Source organism: Emys orbicularis, chromosome 19, assembly GCF_028017835.1.
Source record: "Emys orbicularis isolate rEmyOrb1 chromosome 19, rEmyOrb1.hap1, whole genome shotgun sequence".
NCBI classification, from domain to species: Eukaryota; Metazoa; Chordata; order Testudines; family Emydidae; genus Emys; species Emys orbicularis.
In genome coordinates this window covers 22,715,408-22,737,745 of record NC_088701.1, presented here as the reverse complement: position 1 = coordinate 22,737,745, position 22,338 = coordinate 22,715,408, and the positions used below count along the sequence as shown (strand labels likewise).

Below are 22,338 nucleotides of genomic sequence, written 5' to 3'. Positions count from 1 at the left end.
AGTGCAAATTCAGACACAGGACGCAAAAGGCAAAGCTACCAAAACTTCTACAGTGGTTTGGGGCCCGTGGCTAACTCCCTTCTCCACTGCTGTGGGTCGTGCCTCTGGTGAGAGGGAGAGATGGGTGCGGGGGTTACGTGGGAGTTTTCTCCAGCACGTTGCCCCAGTGACAGGGCTTGAAAATCCAAAAGCCAGTGGTGTATCCAGAGACTCCGTGTGGCAAAGAAATGGAGCCAGGGATGGCGCGGCTGAGCATGGTGCCTGAGAACCCCCGCGGCACCCAGGAGATGCAGCCGTTTCCCCTCTGTAACATTCAATGGACGAGAGGAAAATGGTCAAATGTCCACTCTCGGGTCCCACAGTGCAAGAGCCAGAGAAGGGCTGGGGTGGTTTCTGGCCCCATTCCGTTCTAAGGGAGATGTTCAACCCAGCTCCTAAGGAATAGCTGCTCTCGACACCCCATCTGGCTTACTTTCCTGGCCGCCTGGCAGAGGACTCAAAGGGGACCTCTCCTCTGAAGGGTCTGTGTCCCAGGAGCAAAGGCAGCAGAACACAACAGCCACTCTCTTGGGAAGGGGAGAGGAGACATCTTTGCCCGGGAAGGTAAACTGGATTTAAAGGTACCTCTCCTTTGCAAGCAGCCCAAGAAACCTCTTGTTCTCTCCCACTTTAAGCAGCTTCACTCTCTTGGCAGCATTTTTGCTACCTTGGCTCAATGAACAACCCCCGCCAGAGATTTCATCCTTGCGCTAGAATAGTCATGTAGCACCTCACAGGAAGAGAAAGGGGCCCTGGGCATGAGAAGACAAGACACGCGACAGCCCATCCCTTTACAGTCTCTGGACGAGTACCAGGCCTCTGCCAACCCTCGCTAACCACACACAGATGGCCTACGCAGGCAAGGTGCCAGGAAAGCCCCCCCATCCACCGAACAGGGATCCCAGAAACACCGTAGCCCCACAGAGACCGAGTGCAGAGCACCAAAGAAACTGCAATTTGGATCTATCTGTGAAGAACTAGTTGTGTCCTCTGCTCTTTGAGAGCACAGATTGGAAGCAGGCTGGCAGGGCCTCCCTCCTGCTCCTGTCTTGACCCATCTAACAGAGAGCGCGTTACTGTTTGGTTCTGATCAAGTGCTTTCTAAATGCCCAGCACAGGTGAAATTGCATACGGATTCCTAAAACCACCGCGCCCACGGAGGCCCACGTGTCCATGCATTTGCTTTCTTCGTTTCAAGCGGATGAACAATAGTTAAGATTGGATTTAGTAAGGCTATTTTCCTCCCCCCCTTTCTCCTTTGCATCGGAAGTGAACCGAAAAAGATGCACACGCAACACACACACGCGCCCGCAAACACACACATGCACTGGAAAACCAAGACCCACGCGAGGAAGAGTTGTTTATACCTGACTGGTGATGAGGTCTGAGCTATCTTAGTCAAAGAAATGCTTTATGTGCATAATATACAGAGGTGCAGCATTTACACACAGGATTTTGTAAAGACACTGAGCTTGCTACAGATGCCTTAAAAGTCCTTAAAGGTGTATTCCCCCAACCCGCCCGCCCCCTTCGGATTCTAGTTGCTTTGTTTCACATTGTATCTTTAAGGACTTTAAGTCTGACTAAATATTCATGATCCAAATGGAGCCATCCTCTAAATTTCAAAGAGTTCCTTTCCTCCCGGTTGTCTCCCCCTCTTGCTTCAGATGAAAAGTTTCACATCATTCCCCCCTCCCCACCCAAAAAAAAAACAAAAAACCCAATGTGTCCAGTTTTTACTCTCCTGCTGGTGGTTTCAGATTTTCAATACACCCCCAGAGCTGCTGACCCCAGCCAGGAGAAGAGGTTCAAATGGCTTTTTGCAGCCGCAAAGCCCCAAACCCAAACGGTCCACATTTTCACGCCCGTGATCTCAAATGGAGGGTTGGGTTTTTCCTTTGGTTTCTTATTGAAGGCAAAGGTGAGAGCACGGCTTACAGTGTGAATGGGACAGGAAAGACCTTTGACATTCACAACTGGGGGCGTGTGTGTGGGGGGAAATTCACACAAATTCCGCGCCCCCTTTCTGGTCCCTGTGGCATGGAGCCTTTTGGTGAGGAGGAAACACTCCTCCTAATTAGGGTTGAAGTGCAAGAGGAAATCTTGAGATGGAAGTTGATCCTTTTTATTTTATTTTTTTGATGGGGTGGGACAAGAGATTGGGGAGATCTCAATGCTGTTCCCCACCCCTGCTGCTCCCACCTAACCAAAAAAAAAAAAGATGGTTGATTTTTATTTTACTAATACTTATAATCTGATACGCTCAGAAAAACGACAAAGGTCCGTTGTCCGGACAGAAGTCACGTAAGCGCTGGGAACGCCCTGGGAAATAAAGCTTACTTGTTCCCCTTCGGAGCCGTGTTTCTGTTCTTAGTGCTATTTGACTATCTTCCGATCTCAGCGGCTGGGATGTGCAGATCTGGGACCGACCACCCACTCTCCCTCCTTGTAGGACAAGGGGGAGAATACAAAATCCAGAGAAGCCTCTAATCTGCTGTGACTCGGGAACCAAAACAAAAGTGACGATGGTATCATCCTCAGGTTATTTTTGAATTCATGGAAGTGCCCATCGAGAATAAAGCCAATTCCTAGCTTCCCAGGACTGCCCTGGTCAAGGACGTTACATTCAGTGTTTGTCAGCAGTTATATGGCTCAGTTGAACTGCCTGTCTGGCAGCGTGTCTAACAATGGCAGTGCAAATACATCTTTTGAGTTGAAATGCATTTGTGCTGTTTTTTTTTTTTTTTTTTTTTTAAACGCAACTTCCCTTTGTTCATTCATTCCCTAGAAACGGAAACTTTCAACATTAAAATATAATCCCCCAGACACTCATCTCTCGCCCCTCCCACCCCCACCCCCCGCTGCTCTCTAGCCCGTGGGTCACTAAAGAGAAACCAGACTCTCAGGTTTTAACAAAAGTGCTTGAAGCAAGTGCTGTGAAGCGAGGGCATGGAGAGAAACTTCCTTTTCTGGGAGGGGCGGGGGCAATCCCACACCTGGTTAGTTTTTAAAAATGAAGTGGCACTGCAGGGAGCTGAAAAGGTTCACTCTACGCCAAATCTATGCGCACAGCCGAACAGAACGATAAGCAGGAATGGTCTGACTTTGGCATAAAGGTCTGTGTAGAGGAAGTTTTAGATAAGGCCCCCCCACCGCCACACACAAAACACTTAACGTTCTTATGCCGATGCAAATGAGGTGTCAAGAGACACAAAGTTGGGGGATTGGGGGGCGGGGGGGACGACGAGCGGAAGTTTCCCTCCGACCCTCTTTACAATGCACTAGGGAAACCATCACAAATCTCGTTTAGCAAAATAATGCATTATTACCAAACACTTTGATTATTACTTAAATTGTCAAGCTGTGCTGTCAAATGTATACTTTACAGCGTTAAAGGAGAACAAGACTGGCGCCTGCAGTAGAAACGGCCAATTTCCCCCCTTTCCCCAAACCCCCCCTTCCACCCCCCTCCCAAAGCCCAAACCACGGATGCACTGCTGGAATGGTTTTCCGCTCCGGTATCATTATTTTTTTTAAAAAGACAAGGGGAGGAGTAAAAATAATCCCCAAAAACGTACTAAGAGCAAATTAAATTAAATTAAAAAGTACGATGCAGCGGAGAGAAGAAATGCTGAAGCCCTTAGAGAGATCACATTGATTGTCTTGTCGGAGTTTAGTCTTTACCGTGTCAAGTGAAGAGGTAACGCGTTACAGCATGAAAACAAGGCAAACCAAAGGCCAATTTTTTCCTCAAAAAAAAAAAAAAAAAAAGCTTAATGCCACTACACTTAAAAAAAAAAAAGCCACGCTCCAAACACTATGCTAAGATATTCCCTTGCCCTGAAGAGGGGGAAATGGCTGCCCTTGTTTGAAATGATTTTGAAATCCTCCCCCCGTGATATTTAATTAAAATTAAAGCAAGATGGCATTAAAATTATCTCAGCGCTGCCCATACGTGCGTCTTGCCCTCTGCTGTACATGCGCACATGAGGGTGAAACCCGAGCCTTGGAGTCAACAGGAACTTGGCCATTTACTTCAACAGGGCAAGGATTTCACTCAAAACTACTGAGCCCTAAATGTGCCAGGTCTCTGTGACTCACCCCAGCAATTCTGTCACTGTTCCTTCAAACCCCCAGGAAAAGGACAAAGATAAGGGAAGCCAGGGCTTCCAGACCTGCACAGCTTTCTCAGGGTATGTCTACACCCAGCCGCTAGTTCGGCGGCTGGGAATCGAAGTTCCGGGTTCGATTTATCGCGTCTGGTCTGGACGCGATAAATCGATCCCGGAAGCGCTCGCCGTCGACTGCGGTACTCCAGCTCGGCGAGAGGAGTACCGCGGAGTCGACGGGGAGCCTGCCTGCCGCGTGTGGACCGCGTCTGAACCGCAGTAAGTTCGAACTAAGGTATGTCGTAGCTGAAGTTGCGTACCTTAGTTCGAATTTGGGGGTTAGTGTAGACCAGGCCTCAGTGTAGTGCTCTCGTACGCTTCTGAATGCTCAGGCCCTCTGCTGCACAGCAAGAGAAGGACATTTGTCCGGGCGGGGGGGGGGGGGGGGGAGGAGGGACAATTCTTGACTTTGGACCCATATTCCTGCCCCGTTACAGGAAATGTTACAGGGGCTTATTTGAAGGCTGAGAAATAGGCAGTGCCTGAATTCAGTATTTTAAAAATGGAAAGAGAAAGCGTTGCAAGAGGGAAGTACCCGAACTCAACAATACTGTAAACAAGTCTTTTTTTTTTTTTTTTTTTTCCAGTTCTCCCTCTGCAGAATACTGAAAACGATCTTCCAAGAGGATCTTTCATTCAAGTTTTGTGTGGTTTGATGCCGAACTGAGGTATTCGGTGTAGAAAGGTAACACTTGCTATCAAGGTAGAGAACTTTAGTGCTGAGGGTGGAGGCGAGGAGAGAATTGATCTTGCTGCAACGTACCTAAGAACTGAGCCTTTTGGAACACGTTTCAGAAGGGGAAGGAAGGACTGGTTCAAACAGGCCACGAGGCTACTTGGCCAAGAACATCTTATACAGTAGCCTAAAACCCAAGTTGTTTATGCCTCACAGAATGGGCCAGCATCCAGCGGGTGGAGAGAAATCCTCACTCTGCTTTTGTGCATTGGATTCCTAGACTATCAGAGACACCAGCAAGGAAGGTTTTATTGACGTGCCTTGAGGGAAACAGGCTGGCTCTCTGCCTTTTCTTCCTTCCCTATCTGGGGATTTTAGGCCCTCTCTGAAGACTAGAACTGGCTATTTTCTACACAGGGAGCGTTCCCTCGGCAGTCCATGTTTCAAGGGTTTTGCTGAGCTGGAGTGTCAGATGGTAACGCTAAGGGAAACCAAGCTCAGCTGGTGCAGTGAGGATAAAGAAGACGACTTTCAAGAGGAAAAACAAACAGAAATGCCACCCAAGTCTTTGCTACTCTCCGGGTGAAACCCTTCCGTGAAATGAAAAGAAGATGCGCTGCCCACCCAAAGGCCAAGACTGTAACTTCACATTTGGTTCTAAGAGTTAAACTTTGGTAAAAGAAACGAACAGTGCGAGAGGAGCTGCTCGCTATTCCAGACTCTACTCCTGCCCGGATAAAGCACCTCTCTCTGCCGGCTGCCAGCATGCTAGCTACGGCCAGCATCCCGTCTCTCCGCTCCCTATTTGGCGCTCTTTTGAGGGGCGGTCTGTCATTGCCTGCGGGAAACAGCAATTCGTTGCTGCAATGCCCATTTCACGTAACGTAAATGTCTGGCCAAAAAAACAAAAAGAAAACCAGAATTCACCTTCATTTACAAATACTCTATTTTGATCCAAAAAAATGCTGATTTTTGTAATAGATGTAACTTAGGCAGGACAGCCAAAACTTATGGCTCGCCCATTTCCTGTAACAGTCTTACTGACCAAGAAGAGAAAGTGACTAGCGCCGATGCTCTGCTGAATGAAAAGGAGAGAGATCCCTTCCTGGACGTCCCCCCAGCCCCAACCCAAGGCTTGGTTCTCAAAATATTTCTTTTGGCGCCCGCACACGTCACTTACTATAGTCTGAGAACCAGGAGGTTATCCCACCCCCAAGGCTGCAAAAGGAAAGAGAATCAGTGGAAAAGCTCGTACATCCAATGTTTTTGCCCTGTCGACCCGCTCTGATCGCTACATCCCAGTCTTTGGCTTCAAACAGACTTGCGATATGGTGAAAGGTTTTTCGTGGTTTTTTTTTTTGCACATGATACTGTTACAGTAATTAAAAAAAAAGTAGTGCACATTCTTGAATGTTTAAAACATGCATTATAAATAGGATTTTTAAAATTAAAAAAAAACCCAACAACACTTAAATGAAAACACCAATCCCACATACACACACGCTAATAAAACCTGCCAAGATGCCACGTTAGAAAAATAAATACAGACTTAGGGTTGTGAATAAGGACTTTGAAGTGCATTTTTTTCCTTAAAAGGTTAAAACTTTTTTTGTGTGTTTTTTTTTTTTTTTAAGGTAAAAGCTCATTTCGTTATAAATAAATTTTTAAAAAGCAACACTGACGGACTCTCACATGGGAATGGCCGCGCAATACGGAGAGGAACAAAACTTAAGAAGGAATCGCCTCTCAGGAGCCAACATTTTGCCAAACGAAGAGAAAAATTAGAATCCCTAAAGTGCCTGGTGTGGGGAGGGAATATTCCAGCAGTGCAAACGTGGGGTTCGGAGCAGCCCGCGGCGGATGGACAGTAGCACCCGTTTTTGCATATGAAGGAGTGAGAGCTGCCAGAGGTTATCTCAATGTCCTGGGTACAGTAGTTCGGGATTCAAGTGTTCTTATTGGAATCAAAGGATGAGCATGAAAACAAAACGATTCAGATGAAGGAGAAGTTACAGTGGCACTTGCCCGGGTGCTAATACCCACCACTCAGCAGTCGCTCGCTTGTCTAATTCCCCCCACCCTCCCCCCAAGTTCAAGTTTCCGCTTTCTGGCTAGACTGTGCAACTGTGGAATGAACAGAGCCGGCACGCTGCAGAGTTGGGGGCACGGGAGGGGAACTGAAAGGAAAGCGGAGGGTTAGACAGGCAGGAAGGGAAGTTCCAGGTGGAGGATTTGAAACAAAACTGGCTCCAAAGTCAATCCAACCTCAGGGCTGGGAGGGACCAAACGTTCTTCCCAGCTCCTGGGTGAAAGGAATTGGCAATCCAATTCCTAATGGCGGAGAAGCCGCCTCTCAACGAGCAGCCCTGTAAGGCTGTTTGATCACTGCCTCCTCAGAGCTCAGCGGTCACCAAGAGACGAAGCCCAGCGGCAGCCCTGGCCCCGCGGGTGTGGCGACGGGAGGAGGGCATTGCAGAAGAACCAAGCAGGACTGCCCTCCTAAGGAGCTTCCCAACGGGGAGAGGTTAGTTCTAGAAACAGGAAGTTAGAAATCAGAAAGTCCCTTTTTCAGAAAACCTGAAACATTCCCTGGCCCCTGCCCGGGACCAGCTGTGCTAATGCAACGGGGCTGCTTTTGCCAGCGGTCGCTCCAGGAGGGGTTCGCCCGCACTGAACGTGGGGTAGGGAAAGGCTCTTTGCCAGCTCTGCTCATTAAGTCAATTAGCTGCTGGCAACCGAGCGAGGGCCTAGGCAGAAGAGGAAACTCTAACGTCGGTTGCCAAGCCCTGTGTGAAGGCCTGTCCAGTCTTGTTCTCCTTTAAAGTGCCCTATATTTATAGAATTTCTAAATAAATAGAAGAAGATATTAGATACCCATAGTTTAAGCTACTCCGAGTAACAGCCGTCTAAGCCGATAGCATTGTGCCGGTCCTTGGTGTAGGGGCACGTGCTGCCGTTGGGCAGGGCCCCGCAGGCCGCTGTTTTGGCCGCAATGCCGCAGTTCTTGAGGAGGTTGAAGCTGAAAGGGCTGATGGCGTCTTTAGGTGGAAAAGGCTTCATGGTGGAGAGGATAAGTGCCAGGCAGTCTGCAACGTCCTTGTTGGGGGCGCAAGCCAAGGCTGGGGTGTGACCTGGAACGAAGCCACGAGGCGGCGCTAGTGAAGCCGTCAAGCCGGCTGCACACGTCAAAGGGGCCCTGGTACATTGTCGCATTAAGCAGCAGGACAAGGCTCGCTGCTCCCCCCCCCCCCCCCCCCCGCAGCGCGGAGGGGAAGTATTGTCCAGCAATAGGGCATTTGCCTGGGACTTGGGGGGGGAGGGGGGGGGAGGGGAGGAAGAGAGAGAGAGATCCCTGCTCGGCCTCACAGGAGAGCTCTCAGAGAAAGGCATTAAAAACTCTGGGGCACTCAGCTACAATGGCGACAGGGCCCACGACATGCAGGTAAACGGACAGCGCCTGAACCTGGAGCATTGCATGGGCAGCCCCTTTTTCCTCTCCCCATCCCAGACTAGGCAACCGGGCCCAGTGCAGGAGTCTAACTGGAGCCTGCTGGTTTAGAAAAGGGGTGTTTGCTCACTCGGTTTCACTCCCTCCCCTTGGCAGGAGTCTTCAGACCTTGTGCAAAACCCGTCAACTATTTTCCTGGGCTGCTCTGGGCAGGGCCGCAGCAGGGTTAGTCATTTGTGGTCTCAGAGAAAGGCAACTGCTCAACAGGTTTTTTTATTGTGTTTTAAACGTGTCCAGAACCGTGGATTCAATTTTTTCAACCAGGGCAATTTTTATTCCCTGAGCAGAGGAGCTAGGACTGGAGTGTGGGGCTTTATTTGAACACTGGGATCCCAGAAATTCACACGTTATTGCTTTGCGGCTCTGGCTGTTCTTGAGGCTTTTAGCAGTTGCTAAAACCAGGCCAGAATTTACGTGGGGGGAAAAACAAAAGCAACTGGGTCCTATTTGGCAGGCCCAGAAACCCTTCCTCTGGTAGCGGGAAGGATGCGCTGCGAATACTTTCAGGATCAGACTTATTCAAGCAGAGAGAAAACCCACCGATCCCCCAATACGCAGATTCTACAGAACATGCGAATGAGGAAATAGCTTCTTTATCCTTATCCCAGCTCTGAGCTTTCATGCCTGGCCCCAGCTGGCCAGGTGACCCAGAGGATGACACATGGGGCGAAAGCCACATTAATAACACCTGCTGCCCCACTGGGATGTGGAGCTTGGACGTGTCTTTGCCAGGCTACGGGGATCACAGCATTACCACCACAAGGGCTGCTCCCGCGTCGCCGACAGCAAACTCAGTACGAGAGCAGAACAATGTTCAGTATGGGGGTGAGGAAATAATCCAAGGTCCAGGTGCCTGTCTGAGAACCCCAACCAGCCACCCCTGCCCAAAAAGATGCCACGTAGAGACTACGTTGTACCTGACCCCGCCCATCCGCCAGAGATCCCAGCTGTGAGGCATACGCACCTTCTTCATCCACAGCAAGTACAGTGGCGCCTCTGCTGAGCAAGGCCTGGACAACAGAGGCCAGCCCGTTCCGAGCTGCAATATGGAGCGGCCTGCAGGCAACAGGGAAAGGGAACGCATTACTGAACCTGCCAGGGCAGACAACTCTGCTGCCTTTTCCATCTGGAGCAGTCTCCCTGACACACTTCCAATTCAGCGCAACCCTCATCAGCGGCACGTGGCTTCCTCTCCGCACTGGCGCACCCAGTGAGAGCTTTCTGATCGGCTGGGGAGAAGGTGAACTAGCTCTGGCCTGGAGAGCAACACAAACTCAACACACAGAAGAGCCCACAACTGAAGCTAGGACCTAGGGAAGGCTGACCCACGGGAGGATGCAGGGAGACAAAGGCACTCTGCAGAAATGTGGCCCATGGAGATTCGAAGTCCCAGCAGGCAATGCTCTGACCTTGCTGAGAGCAGTCCAGGCACAGCGCATGCTGGGAATGGTCTTGGCGGGTCACACCTCCGTATGAAAGAGGCAGGTGGCTGTGATTTGTGCAACTCAGTGAAAGCCCTTGGACAGTTTCAAGACCGAGCAGCAGCTTACGGCCTAATCTCCCTCCCTTGAACTACCAGGACGCGAGAGGTTATTGCAAAGGACTGCAGGCTATGCAGACTGACAAACCCTAGGATATTCTCCAGGGCTAAGAGGCGGGAAAACATCCAGATCACAAAGGGCTCTTTACTGTGTGTGAACGTGTGATTCTTCCCCCTAGAACTGCGGCCCAGGGACTGCGCCTCCTCCTGGGCTCACCCACAACCTCCTGGCTTCCCCTTTCCCTCACGCCTCCAAACCTTTACAGCCACCTGGCCAAAACAAAACCAAATCAAACCAAAACCCCCAACAGCCTTTCCCCCATTCATACCAGCTGGTCACATACTCACATCTGCAGAGCACTGTTAGTTGCATTGATAAGGCCAAGGTCTTGGGTTTCCCCCAGAATCAACAAGGCACACTTTTCATGACCCTGGAAATAAAACCGAACAGTTTAAAATTAAGGCGCATAAGGTGGGGAGGGAGAACCCAGGTGTCTCTGCAAATGGCGTTCTCACACCGCTCATGCTTTGCAGAGGAACGGCCCTGTTTCAATACGCTTCCATGCTGACACATGTTTGCACGGGGAAATGCACAGACTAGCGGGCTTTCCAATCTCTAGTTTGGGACTCTGTTCTCTACTCCCTCCTCCTACCCAATTTCTCTGTTCAGGGGTCTGAAAATAACCCCCGTTCTGTGTTACAAACTGTTCCCCTTTTTCGGTTTGTTTGTGTTCGACACACAGATTTGGAAGCTCCCGTCCCCACCAGGTTTCAAATCCAGCTGATGGAGCTCTCGAACTCCCGCTTCGCTCATGCGCCAGTATCACCCCAGTGGGAAGGACCCAAAGCCCATCCAGGATGGGGTTGAACAGAACAATAAAGAACATCTGGGGCCCTAGCCACTTTTTTGCTGACTCCACACATTCCCCCCTCCACGTAGGCACGTGTGATCCCTGTTTTAAAGCTAAGGAGATTGAGGCAGAGAGGGTAAGGCCGGGCACCCACGTCTCTTTAAAATTCCATGCAATTTGGGCACCTAACTCCTTCAGCTCCTCTGAAAATCCAGGCTGAAATGACCTGCCCAAGGTTTCCCAGGCTTAGAGCCAGAGCGACAACTCAGGTGGGTTCCGCCTCGCAGTCTGGTACTCAGTTTCCCTAGACTCTGGCTCTCTCCCGCAGATCAAGGCAGACTTTGGCCCAACTGCGCACGTAAATCTGATTTTAAATTGATTTAGTTAAACTGGTGCCATTAAAGACTGGGTGGATGCTTATTTCCGTTTAAGCTGGGTTTAGGGCTTGTCTACACATGAAATTTATTCTGGAATAAGGTACGGTGTGAATTTAAAGCAGATTAACCATTCCTGATTATCTGGATGTGTGGATGCTCTTATTCCGAAATAAAGTGCCTTATTCCAAATTAGCTTAATCCACTACCAAAGTGGATTAAACCTTATTTGTAATAAGGTACATTCATTCCAGAATAAGAGCGTCCCCACAAGGAGTTAATCAGGAATAACTCCCCTGTAGACAAACCCTTATTTCCGTTTAGGTTAAGTTGATTAAAAACAGATTTAAGATCAACCAAAATAAGCCACTGACATTCACACAAGAGTGTCCACACTTGCTTAATTCAACCTGTGCAAATGCCTGTGTAGACAAGGCCTGGGGGTGCAATCTCTTCTCGCCAGCAGGGCACAGATAAGCACGCTCTGACGTTTTGAGGCTCACGGACTGAAGGTCTTGGTGATCGTGACTGTTTAAGAGAAGGGTCAATCCCATACCTTGCTGCAGGCCAGGTGAAGAGCCGTGTTCTTGTTGACGTCCAGCACAGTTAAATCTGCTTTCGCTCTATACAGCAGGAACTCTACAAGCAAGAGAGGCAAATGGCGTCAGGCCCACGCAGCCCGGACTCCCTTAGCTCAGGGATGAGGCAGCAGGAACAGCATGTCCGCTAGCTGCGGAACGGCACAGTACCCGACTGGGTGTGTGTGAATGCTCAGAACACTGCGCGTTTCTGGTTACGACACCCCAGCCTGCAACTGAGCAACTGACAGCCCAGAGCCTCCCACCCGCTTGTTCCATCCCGTCACCACGGCCCAGCCTTGGATCTTACGATTCCCTCGGAATTAAACGTTGTTCTGGGGGGGGGGGGGAGAGAAAGGATCTACCGGGGTGAACAAAAGGGAGGAGGCAGACACAGGCCAAGGAAGTAAGCACTGGGTTGCTACGCACCGACTGCTGCGGTCTGCCCGTTCTCAGCAGCCATCATGAGAGGGGTCCTTCCCAATTGGTCAGTCGTGTCTACCTCAGCCTGGTGACGCAGCAGCAGCTGTAAACCGTGGATGTTGTCTGCAAAGGCAGCAGCGTGAAGGGGTGTCCTGGAAGGAGAGGGGAGGGCGTGAGGGGAGACCCCACCGCATCCGCACTAGCAAAACAACTCTACCGGACTCCATGGGGACACTCCAATTAAAGAAGCCTGGCTGAGGACCCCAGTCAGATACATCAGCCCAGTGATGGTCAACATTGGTGCCTTTCATTCCCAAGGACCCAGAAACACGTCAAAACCCTAAGCCCTAGTACTGAATGGTGATCAATTGCTCTCCATGACCACCCAGCGAAGGACAAGGAGGGTTTGTCTTAATTTCCAGGAGTCTCCCGCTGACTCGATGGTGCAGCCACAGCGGAGGGGGGGGGGAAGGAGGAGAGAGAGACACACAGCAGGAGGGGGGGACACAGCAGGAAGGGGGGGACACAGCAGGTGCGCACTGCCACTCTGTGACCATTTAGGACAGGAAGTAAAACCAAACGCTGTATGCAGCTGAGATCTCAGGGAATTAGATGTAGTTACCCAAGATGGAATTTGGGGCAAGTCTGACCCATACAGAGTGCCAGGGGACCCCCTCCTCTGATCACCCCAAGCTGCCAGGACCTTACTTTCACATCTGCTGTGACCGACAGCAGCACAGCGCCCCGGCACTACATAGGGGTCAGGAGTAACTCGGAGGGCAGACCGTCGGCACCACTTTGTGGGTGCCCCTGGGAGGTTTCCCAGTACGCACTTGGCTCGGCTAGTGAGAGCCAATGGGATCAGAGCACAAAAGCAATCGAGTGGGAGCCTACGTCGGCTTCTGGCATCCCCCAAGCTCCACTGAATGCCGGGAGAGACGAGGCACGAGATTAAAAGACGCCGCTCACCTTCCTTTGGCATCTCTGCTATTAACAATCTTGGCACCCAATGCTTCCACCAGCATTTCAGCAGTGCCTTCCTGGCTGTTAATTCTGCAGGGGCGACAAGAAGGAAAATGAAAACCAAGGCTGGGCCGAGCTGTCAACGCGCCAGGCAATGGCTTAGCTCACTCCTTTGCTGCCCCGGGCCAAAGAGCCGCAGGCAGGGGAAGGAAGATCACATGCCGTGGTGCAGCACTCCCCGCTGGCCAGCTGGGTGATTGCCTGCTTAGTCCAGCTGGCTATGAAGTGAATCAATCTCTGAACCACCCCCATGCTGAGGCCAGGACCCCAGCTGCCTGGCTCCAATGCACCCTCTAGTGGTTCACACTGACCACACAGCCCCAGAGTCCGGTTACTGGATTCTGAGGCCAAGGCAGAACTGTCAATCTATAATAATAATAATTAATAATAATTAATGGAGATATCCCATCTCCTAGAACTGGAAGGGACCTTGAAAGGTCATCGAGTCCAGCCCCCTGCCTTCACTAGCAGGACCAAGTACTGATTTTGCCCCAGATCCCTAAGTGGCCCCCTCAAGGATTGAACTCACAACCCTGGGTTTAGCAGGCCAATGCTCAAACCACTGAGCTATCCCTCCCCCCGTGCTATCTCTGCAGCCCCATGGCGTTGCGAGCCCTTGGTATAACAAGGAGCTGGAGCCCAGCCTGTCACTCCGAGAGCACACGTCCGTTCCTGCCCTGCGCGCTCTCTCGCACTGTTCCAAATCAGGATGCAGAAGAAGCCGGCTCCGGGCTGGTGGCTACTTACACTGCACAGTGCAATGGAGTAAAGGGGTTTCCTTCTAGGTACACAAATGGATTGTGTTCAAGTAACAATTCAAGACAATCTTCATGTCCTGCAAAGAGGGAGAAAGGACGGGGAGCTGTGAGCTGAGCAATCACCTCTCACCCCTGGGAGACTGACACCGGGGGGAGAAGCCTTGAATGGAACAACCCCCCCCCCCACCAGCCCTTAGCTCCTTCCAAGGCCCAGGGAAGCCATCAGAGGGCGAAGCAGGAAGAAGTTTCCTGCAGACTCCCGTGGCGTGAGATCAAGCCGGCCCGGTGCATTATTTAAAGGAGGGGAAGGCAAGCGAGCACCATTCGTCTGAAACATGAAGTCTTGGCAGCGGGATCCCCGACTGGACACAAACCACCTGGTGCAGTATGACAAGGAGACAATGCCAGCTCTGCTAGCAGGGCAAACTCTGGGCTTCTCCTCTCGTCCAGAGAGAGATCAGTCCCCTTTCTTGTCTAACAGGAAAACCCTGAAGCATTTTCAGACATTTCGAAGACCTGGTCTACACTAGGTCAACCCCACTATGTTGCTGCGGAGCATGAGAAATTCACACCCCTGAGCAATGTAGGTCAGCTGACCTGGCCCCGGTGTAGACAGCCCAGTGTCTTCCATCGGCCTCGCTACCGCCTATCGGGGAGGTGGGTTGACTACCCTCCTGGGGGCGTAGGTAGGGTCTACACCGACGTGCTACCACGGTGGTACTGTAGCATTTCAAGTGTAGACAGGCCCTAATTCTGCCCCAGTCGTTGGCCTCTTGGCTGAGTTTGCCAACACACAGGGGCCGGGGGACTCCACAAGGGGGTGGCCTGTGTGTCGCGGATACGTGGCCGCCGACGTCCAGGGTTTCATTTCAAACCCCGAACAGCCAGATGGCAACGACAGTCTGTCACCCCAAGCCCAGAGGGGGGAGGCTCTGTGAACCTCAGCGTCTTATTTACGGTAGGGCCCCCAGACCACCACAGCGTTCTCCGCACGGCCTCGTTAGTGCTGAGCGAGGAAGGGCTGTTTTAGCCGAGCTCTCTCTTGGTCTGCAATGGGCGTAAGGCAGAGAGGATGGAGGGGCGTCATGGCTCTTACCGCTGTACGAAGCCCAGTGCATCGGTGAGTAGCCGCTGTAATCGACCACGGAGTCCAGAGGGTCAGTAGAGAGCGCTGCCTGCAGCAAGGTCCTCAGGATTTCTGAATGCCCACACGCCGACGCAAAATGGATCGGGGTTCGACCCTTGAAATCCCGACACAATACAAAGGCATCGTGGTCCAGCAGGGCTCCCAGGCAGTCCTCACACCCCGTCACCGCCTGTGCCGGGTAAAGAACAGCCACGGCTGTGAAGTGGTGCCTCCAGCCCAGCGGGAAACCGCTCCACACGCCAAGCGCAGGCAGGGTTACAGCCAACGTGGCTGGATTTGCACAGGAACAGCAAAAGGCACCGCGCGGAATTTCAACTCCCGGCTCCACAGCTGGGGGGCGCTAGAGTTTCTCCAAGGAAAAGGTTGCTGGAATTTTTTAAAATTTTGTCCCTTTGCCTTGTTCTTAGAGGCAGCTGAACTGTTTTGGCTAAAGTTTGCCCCAAAAAGTCAGCCTGAGGCAGACGCCTGGCATGCGAAATTTCAGCCCAAATGGTCGAAGTTGGGCAATGTTATAAGTAACTGAAAACAGGGTCTTATAATGGAGAGTGTTGGTGCCACCAGCCCTTCCTAGAACAAAGCGACCTGCAGGAAACCCAGTGAGAGAAATCCCCGGCCCCGCACCGAGCTCCGTCACGCTCACTCACCCCTCGATGCAGCGCAGTCCTGCCTCTCCTGTCCGCTGCATCTGCTGTGGATCCCTTCTCCAGCAAGAGATGGACGCAGTCGACGTGGCCGTTCATGATCGCCAGCATCAGTGGGGTTCTGCGGGGCGATTGGGGGAGCACAGGAGAAGGATGTTGGCTTGGGAAGGGCAGTGAACATTTGCAAGTTTAAATCCCTATTTTACAGGTCTCCTGGGTTCTACCCCAGCTCTGGGAGGTCAGTGCTGTCTAGGGGTGAGAGCGCAGGGGGGCTGGGAGTCAGGACTCCTGGGATCTATCCCAGCTCTGGGAGGTCAGTGCTGTCTAGGGGTGAGAGCGCAGGGGGGCTGGGAGTCAGGACTCCTGGGTTCTACCCAGCTCTGGGAGGGGAGTGGGTGCTGGTGGGTCAGAGCAGCGGGGGCTGGGAGTCAGGACTCCTGGGTTCTACCCCAGCTCTGGGAGGTCAGCGCTGTCTAGGGTGACAGCAGGAAAGGCAGGGCTTGGAGCAGGAGGATTGGGAGTCAGGGAGTCCTGAGCTTTATTCCCAGCGCTGCCTCCGATTTGCTGCATGACCTTGCATGAGTCCTTTTCCTTGCCTCAGTTTCCCCTTTCTGTAAGATAGGCTGGGGGGTGTAGGGAGGTTTAATTCTTTGCAAGCACTTTGGGAAGATCCTCAGGGGACCATCGCTGAGCAGCAGCATCATTCTCTGCAGCCGTTTGGCATGTCACGCACTGCTCTGGGGCAGGAAGGATATCCTCATGCAGACAACGGATATTACTGAGAAACCAGAATTGACTCACTGGCCATGGATGTCCATAACGTCGGTGATATCCGCCCTCTCCCCGTTGTCGATCAGAAGGTGTAGGGAATCTGTGTTTCCATAGGCAGCTGGGAGAGACACACAAGGGAGGGAGGAGTTACAGAGACAAACACGGTGTTACTGGCCATAGAGAAGCAGTAGACGGGAAGGGCCTTGATTTTAAGTAGGGCTTTTGACACAGTCCCGCATGACACTCTCATAAGCAGACTAGGGAGATGTGGTCTAACTGAAACCACGATAACGTGGGTGCACAACCAGTTGAAACACTGTAGTCAGACAGCAGTTATCAATGGTTCGCTGTCCAACTAGAAAGGCGTCTCTAGTGGGTTCCCATGACGGTTAGTCCTGGTCCGGTACTAGACAATATTTTCATTAATGACTTAGACAACAGAGTGGAGAATATGCTTACAACATTTCTGGGGGACACCAAGCTGGGAGGGATTGGAAGCACTTTGGTGGACAGGAGTAGAATTCAAAACGACTGATAAATTGGAGAATTTGTCTGAAATCAACAAGATGAAATTCAATAAAGACAAGGGGCAAAGTATTACACTTGAGAAGGAACAATCAGTCGCACACATACAAAATGGGAAATGACTGCCTAGGAAGGAGCGCGGCGGAAAAATACCAGGGGGTTAGAGTGGATCACAAATTGAATATGAGTCAACAATGTGATGCAACTGAGAAAAAAGACTAATCTCTTCTAGGGTGTATTAACAGGAGTGTTTTAGGTCAGACACAGGAGGTAACTGTCCTGCTCTGCTCGGCACTGCTGAGGTCTCAGCTGTACTGTCCCCCGCTCTGGGCACCACACTCTAAGCAAGATGTGGACAAGCTAGAGAGAGTCCAGAGGAGAGCAACAAAAATGATTTAAGGTTTAGAAAACCAGCTCCACGAGGAAAAGTTAAAACTGGGGATGTTTAGCTCTGAGAAAAGACGACTGAGGGTAAGTCTACACGACAGCGCTGCACCGATGCAGTGTGTCTGGAGAAGACACACTCTGCTGACAGGAGAGTGCTCTCCCACTGGCACGATCATTCCACTTCGTCGAGAAGCGTGAGCTATGTCGGTGGAGAGGGTCTCTGCCGCTGTGGACTGCGTGAAACTTGCGTCGCTCGGGGGGGCTTTTTCATGCCCCGGAGCGATGCAAGTTAGAGCCTTTGAGAGAACCTGTTAACAGTCTACAAATATGCTGAGGGCTGTTATAACGAGGACGGTGATCAATTGTTGTCCATGTCCACTGGAGGTAGGACAAGAAGCAATGGGCTTCATCTGCAGCAAGGGAGATTTAGGTTAGACTCTAATTTAAGGTTTCGCGTGCCAGTAATACATGTTAACGTTTTTAGAAGGTCTTTCTATAAGTCTATAATATAGAACTAAACTATTGTTGTATGTAAAGTAAATAAGGTGTTTAAAATGTTTAAGAAGCTTCATTTAAAATTAAATTAAAACGCAGAGCCCCCCGGACCGGTGGCCAGGACCCGGGCAGTGTGAGTGCCACTGAAAATCAGCTTGTGTGCTGCCTTCGGCACGCGTGCCATAGGTTGCCTACCCCTGGGTGAGACGTTAGGAAAAACTTTCGAACTCGAAGGGGAGTTAAGCTCTGGAACAGATCAGGGGAGATGGTGAAATCCGTATCACTGGGGCGGTTTTAAGCACGGGTGGGACACACAGCGGTCAGGGCAGATCTAGATGTACTTGGTGCTGCCTCAGCGCAGGGGGCTGGACTTTATGACCTCTCGAGGTCCCTTCCAGCCCAACATTTCTATGACTCTATGATTCTATAGTTCAGGCTTTTGCCACAGCTTCCTCTTTTATAAGGCCCAGGTACTCCTGTAGCAGGTAATTGGTCACAGGACCCTGCTCCTGCTTGAAGGGGCCAGTCACCCTGCAACATCCCCTTTCATGACCTCAAAAGGAGCCATGTTAAGTCACCCCGAGCCAAGCAGGCTGTTTGCAGCCCCGTTGTGGGTCAGGCAGGGGGAGGCCTGGGCTCTGAAGGGCTGACTGCAGCAAAGAACCCTGCAATGAGATTTGTGGTGCCCGATCCACTGACCAACCCAGCAGAGGTGCCTTTCCACTCCCACCTGCAGCATGGAGCGGCGTCCACTTCTTCTTCTTCTCCTTCACAAGGGCGGAAGCACCGTGGCTGGTGAGCACCTCCACGCACTCCGTGGAGCCCCTCTCTGTGGCAAGGTACAGTGCCGTCCGCCCTTTGTGGTCCCGCACGTCAAGGTTCACGAGGGTTTCGGCAAGTGTCTTTAGGGCTTCACAGTGACCGTTATAGGCCTGCAGGCAACACAGAGCATGTCCCCTTAGGAAAGGAGCCGGACACACGCTGTCCAGGAGGAAAGGGCAGTAAAAATTCTCTACCACCGTTCTAATGAAAGCTCTCTCGATACCAGGCCGACCACGCTCCCCCTTCCGCCCCCCTGGCCAGGGCCTGCGGAACTGCCAAGGTGCACGCTCTGGAAGGGACAGTGTGAAATACCCCATTTTCCTCCTGCTGCTGTCCAGATTGCTTATACCTCCCCCTCTCGCCCCAGCGACTGGCACAGCAGCGTACGACTGCCCGGCTGACGCGTGCCCTTGTTTCCCTCGCGCGTAACTTGTCCGCTGCTGCTGTGTAAATGCCACACGTTACTAATTCGAAACAGGCTATTCTCGTTTGAAAACGATCAAAACGAATTCGTCCTGACAGCATGAATTATTGGGCTCAATACAGGGGTAATGGGGTTAATTTCTCCCGCCCGTGGGGGGCCAGACTAGAGGATCTAATGGTCTCTTCTGGCCTGAAGACCTGAATCTTTACAAAGAAACCTTGAAAAATTAGCCAAGCTTAAAAAAAGCGAGACATTGCCGAGCTGCCTACAAGGCAATGGAGAAGGGGCTACAACCTGCTGCAAACTCCCGTCCTTCCGTGTCTCGGACAGCACAGAGCACAGTATCTGTGCTTAACCACGGGACAGCAGCCACTGTTTCGGAACCTGACACCCCACGATCAGGCAGTGTGGTTAGCCCTATTGCGCACATGGCATCGCCGGAAGCAAAGTCAACCTTGTTTCTTCACCAGCGATGTCAGGACAGCGTAGCCTTTAGATTAATTTGGAGTGCAAAATGCATGTCACTAGGCACAGGTGCCGTCTTTGGTGGCTACTCAGAGATGAATAGAGAGGATGATTGGTGTGACCCACAGGGACTTTAGGAGTTTTATTAACACCGCAATCTATGTAAGCCTAAATCACAGACTAGGCAACATGACAAGAACACCGGCAGACGCTGCGTCACATCCACTCACCAACCCCCGGGCCGGCGGGTTCCCCTGAAGGTGAGATGAAGTGTGAAGCTTGTCACCACCCTGCCATCCTGAGATCCCACTGAGGGGCCGGTTTGAGTCTCTCTTTAGGCCCCTGTTCTCTACACCCACCTATGTCCGAGACGATATTTGATTAAGTCTTGGCCTCTTGTCCATATCTGCTATTCCTGCTCCCCAGTTTGGGGATTGTAAGGCTTTGTGGAGACAGACGTTCTCTATACAGTGCAGTTAACGAGTCTGGCTAAATAAAACCTTTACAGCACAAGATAGCTATTTGCTAGAGCTTCGAACCCAAGGTTACTTACTAATTCTAGCTTCTCTTAGGCTTAATGTAGCCTTATGCTACCACTAGGCCTCAAATACCAGGCTGCAGGCTCACTACCAAGCCTATTTTCAAATAATCTTTCCGTTTCTTTGCATGAGAGCTTTAGTTTCATGTGCGCTAATTCAGCCGGCACCTGAACTCTGTCTAAGATACAGAGTGTGTATTTTCCTGATCACATGTGCTCAGGTCATGGGTCAAAGGTCAACAGTAGACAAACTTACAGCTAAGTGCAAAGGGCTGACTGGGATGGTGCTTTCCACGTCCTCCAGGCAGTTAAAAGACATTTCCAGGAGCTGCAACAAAACAAGCCACGGTAAACTCGTCAGGTTGTACTGCTGCTCCGTTCTGGCCACCACGGGCAACGCCACCAGCGTGCTGTGCTGTGCGGCGCAGCTGGGATGTTGGAAACCAGCCCCCGACTGCACCAAAGCCACGGGCTTGGAACCCGGAATGGAGAAATTCCTTTCACGGGGTCGATCTCCCCCACTGCTTTCACTAAAGAGATCGGGACATTTGAGTCCGATTCCTTTTATCTGGGCGCTTGCCCTGTGCATCTCACCCGTTGGTGCACCCCAAATGGATTGCTTCATCACAGGTGTTTAAAAATGGCCTCACTGCTCTTCCCAACAGGAAGATGGCTTCCATGTACCCTGGAAGGGGGCCGTCTTCCAGGAGAGCACCTCCGTGCGTTTCTGAGACGCGCAGCACCCCAGTGCCCGTCGCTCACTGGCCTGCGGCTCCTCGGCTGAGGTTACCATCCTGTCTTTGGGAGCTGGCCTGAGATCCGGGCACGGCTGAGTGCACCAGTCACCAAGTCTCCTCTCTGCTCCCATCTTATCTTTTTGGGGGAACGGGCAAGCTGGCAAGCACCGGCTTCCCCTCCTCAGCCAGATCAGAGGACGGGGGACTAGGAGCCCTACACCATAATCCCAGTTCCTTCCTCCCTCGTCACACAGCTCTGCCCCCCACACTTTCGGCTGCAGCACTCGGCCCTGACCACTCCCCAGAAGACTTCTGCCATACTCCTAGATTTAGCTGGGGAGGCTGAGCAGAAACTTCCCCCCTACTTCCTCCTGGGAGCACTCCTCATTCGAGTCGCCTGTAAGCCAAAGGGCACCAGGCAGCTTTGACTGCCCCCCACCCCCGGCCTGCTTACCAACTCGAGGTTCTGTCTGTTGCCGTAGGCAGCTGCATAGTGGACAGCGGTGTATCCCTGCTTGTCCCGGAGCGACGCGTCCGCACCGTTATCCAGTAAGAACTCTAAACAACTGCAAGGGGCACAGGGGAGAGGCGGTGGTCAGACACACGTTCCCATGGAAGCGCCTGCCAGGCCAGCTCTAATCAGCCAGCACAGATTCCAGGCAAACGTCAGATCCTCGCTGCCCAGCACACGGGGTGCGAAAAGGACTCAGTGTCCCCCCTGAAATTCCCGCTAAAGGCAATGAGAGCGCTGTGCCCCGGTACCCCAGCTAGTGAGGACTGGATCTGCCTCAAGGCACTTTTGAGCCAAGGGCAGATCCTTATTAAAAGTCAGTCACTCCAATGCCTGCTGGAGACGCCCCAGCGTGCCGGCTCGGAGGGTGCCTCTCAGCTGAGAGCGGGTGGGGGAAGGGGGAAATGGCAGGGTTCCACCAGTGCCATGGGAGACGGGACGGACGACAAACGTTATCCCCGAGCAGGGGGTTGAGATCGGCCACTCACAAGAATGCCTCCTTCACTCTGGACTCCTTCAGTGGCTCCTCGTCAGTGTCATGGCTGTTTCCTGAATGAGTCTCCGCTCTGAAAGATCGCAAGCCCGCGTCAGCTGGCTGAGACAAAGCAAGCGAGGGGGACGGGGAAGCTGGAGAGACCCCAGCCAGCTCGCAAACGCCCGGACGCTTTCCGCTCTTGGAAAGCCAGGTCCAGACCCACTCCCTGCAACAGCAGCCGCACAGCCCTGGAAGAGTCTCTGTTCCGCCCCCGCCCTGCCGCACTAGGGTGAACGTCGGTTCTTTTGGACCCGTTTCCCGCTGCCTTTGTAGCAGAAGAGCATGCTGCACCACACGGGCCCGGCAGCATAAGCAGGGGGCTTTGTTCTTCATTAGTGATTTGTTTCTACCATCTTAGGACCAAGAGCTGAGAAAACCCTAAGGAAGCCTCCTCCTCAGCG

General features: G+C 52.0%; 1 protein-coding gene across 1 annotated transcript in view; it reads right to left on the bottom strand.

The window, feature by feature from the left end:
- Positions 1-4,625: 4,625 nt before the first annotated feature.
- ANKRD52 (ankyrin repeat domain 52) overlaps positions 4,626-22,338 on the bottom strand; it is a 44,359-nt gene continuing 26,646 nt past the window's right edge. The window contains exons 15-28 of the mRNA XM_065419138.1: positions 21,891-21,968; positions 21,346-21,457; positions 20,411-20,482; positions 18,636-18,837; positions 16,529-16,616; positions 15,731-15,848; positions 15,036-15,255; positions 13,929-14,016; positions 13,128-13,211; positions 12,165-12,310; positions 11,714-11,796; positions 10,281-10,363; positions 9,357-9,448; positions 4,626-8,015 (exon numbers count right to left, since the gene is read on the bottom strand). Of these exons, the coding sequence (XP_065275210.1) occupies positions 7,771-8,015; positions 9,357-9,448; positions 10,281-10,363; positions 11,714-11,796; positions 12,165-12,310; positions 13,128-13,211; positions 13,929-14,016; positions 15,036-15,255; positions 15,731-15,848; positions 16,529-16,616; positions 18,636-18,837; positions 20,411-20,482; positions 21,346-21,457; positions 21,891-21,968 (1,711 nt within the window). The 3' untranslated portion in view covers positions 4,626-7,770. The remainder of the gene's footprint in view (positions 8,016-9,356; positions 9,449-10,280; positions 10,364-11,713; positions 11,797-12,164; positions 12,311-13,127; positions 13,212-13,928; positions 14,017-15,035; positions 15,256-15,730; positions 15,849-16,528; positions 16,617-18,635; positions 18,838-20,410; positions 20,483-21,345; positions 21,458-21,890; positions 21,969-22,338) is intronic.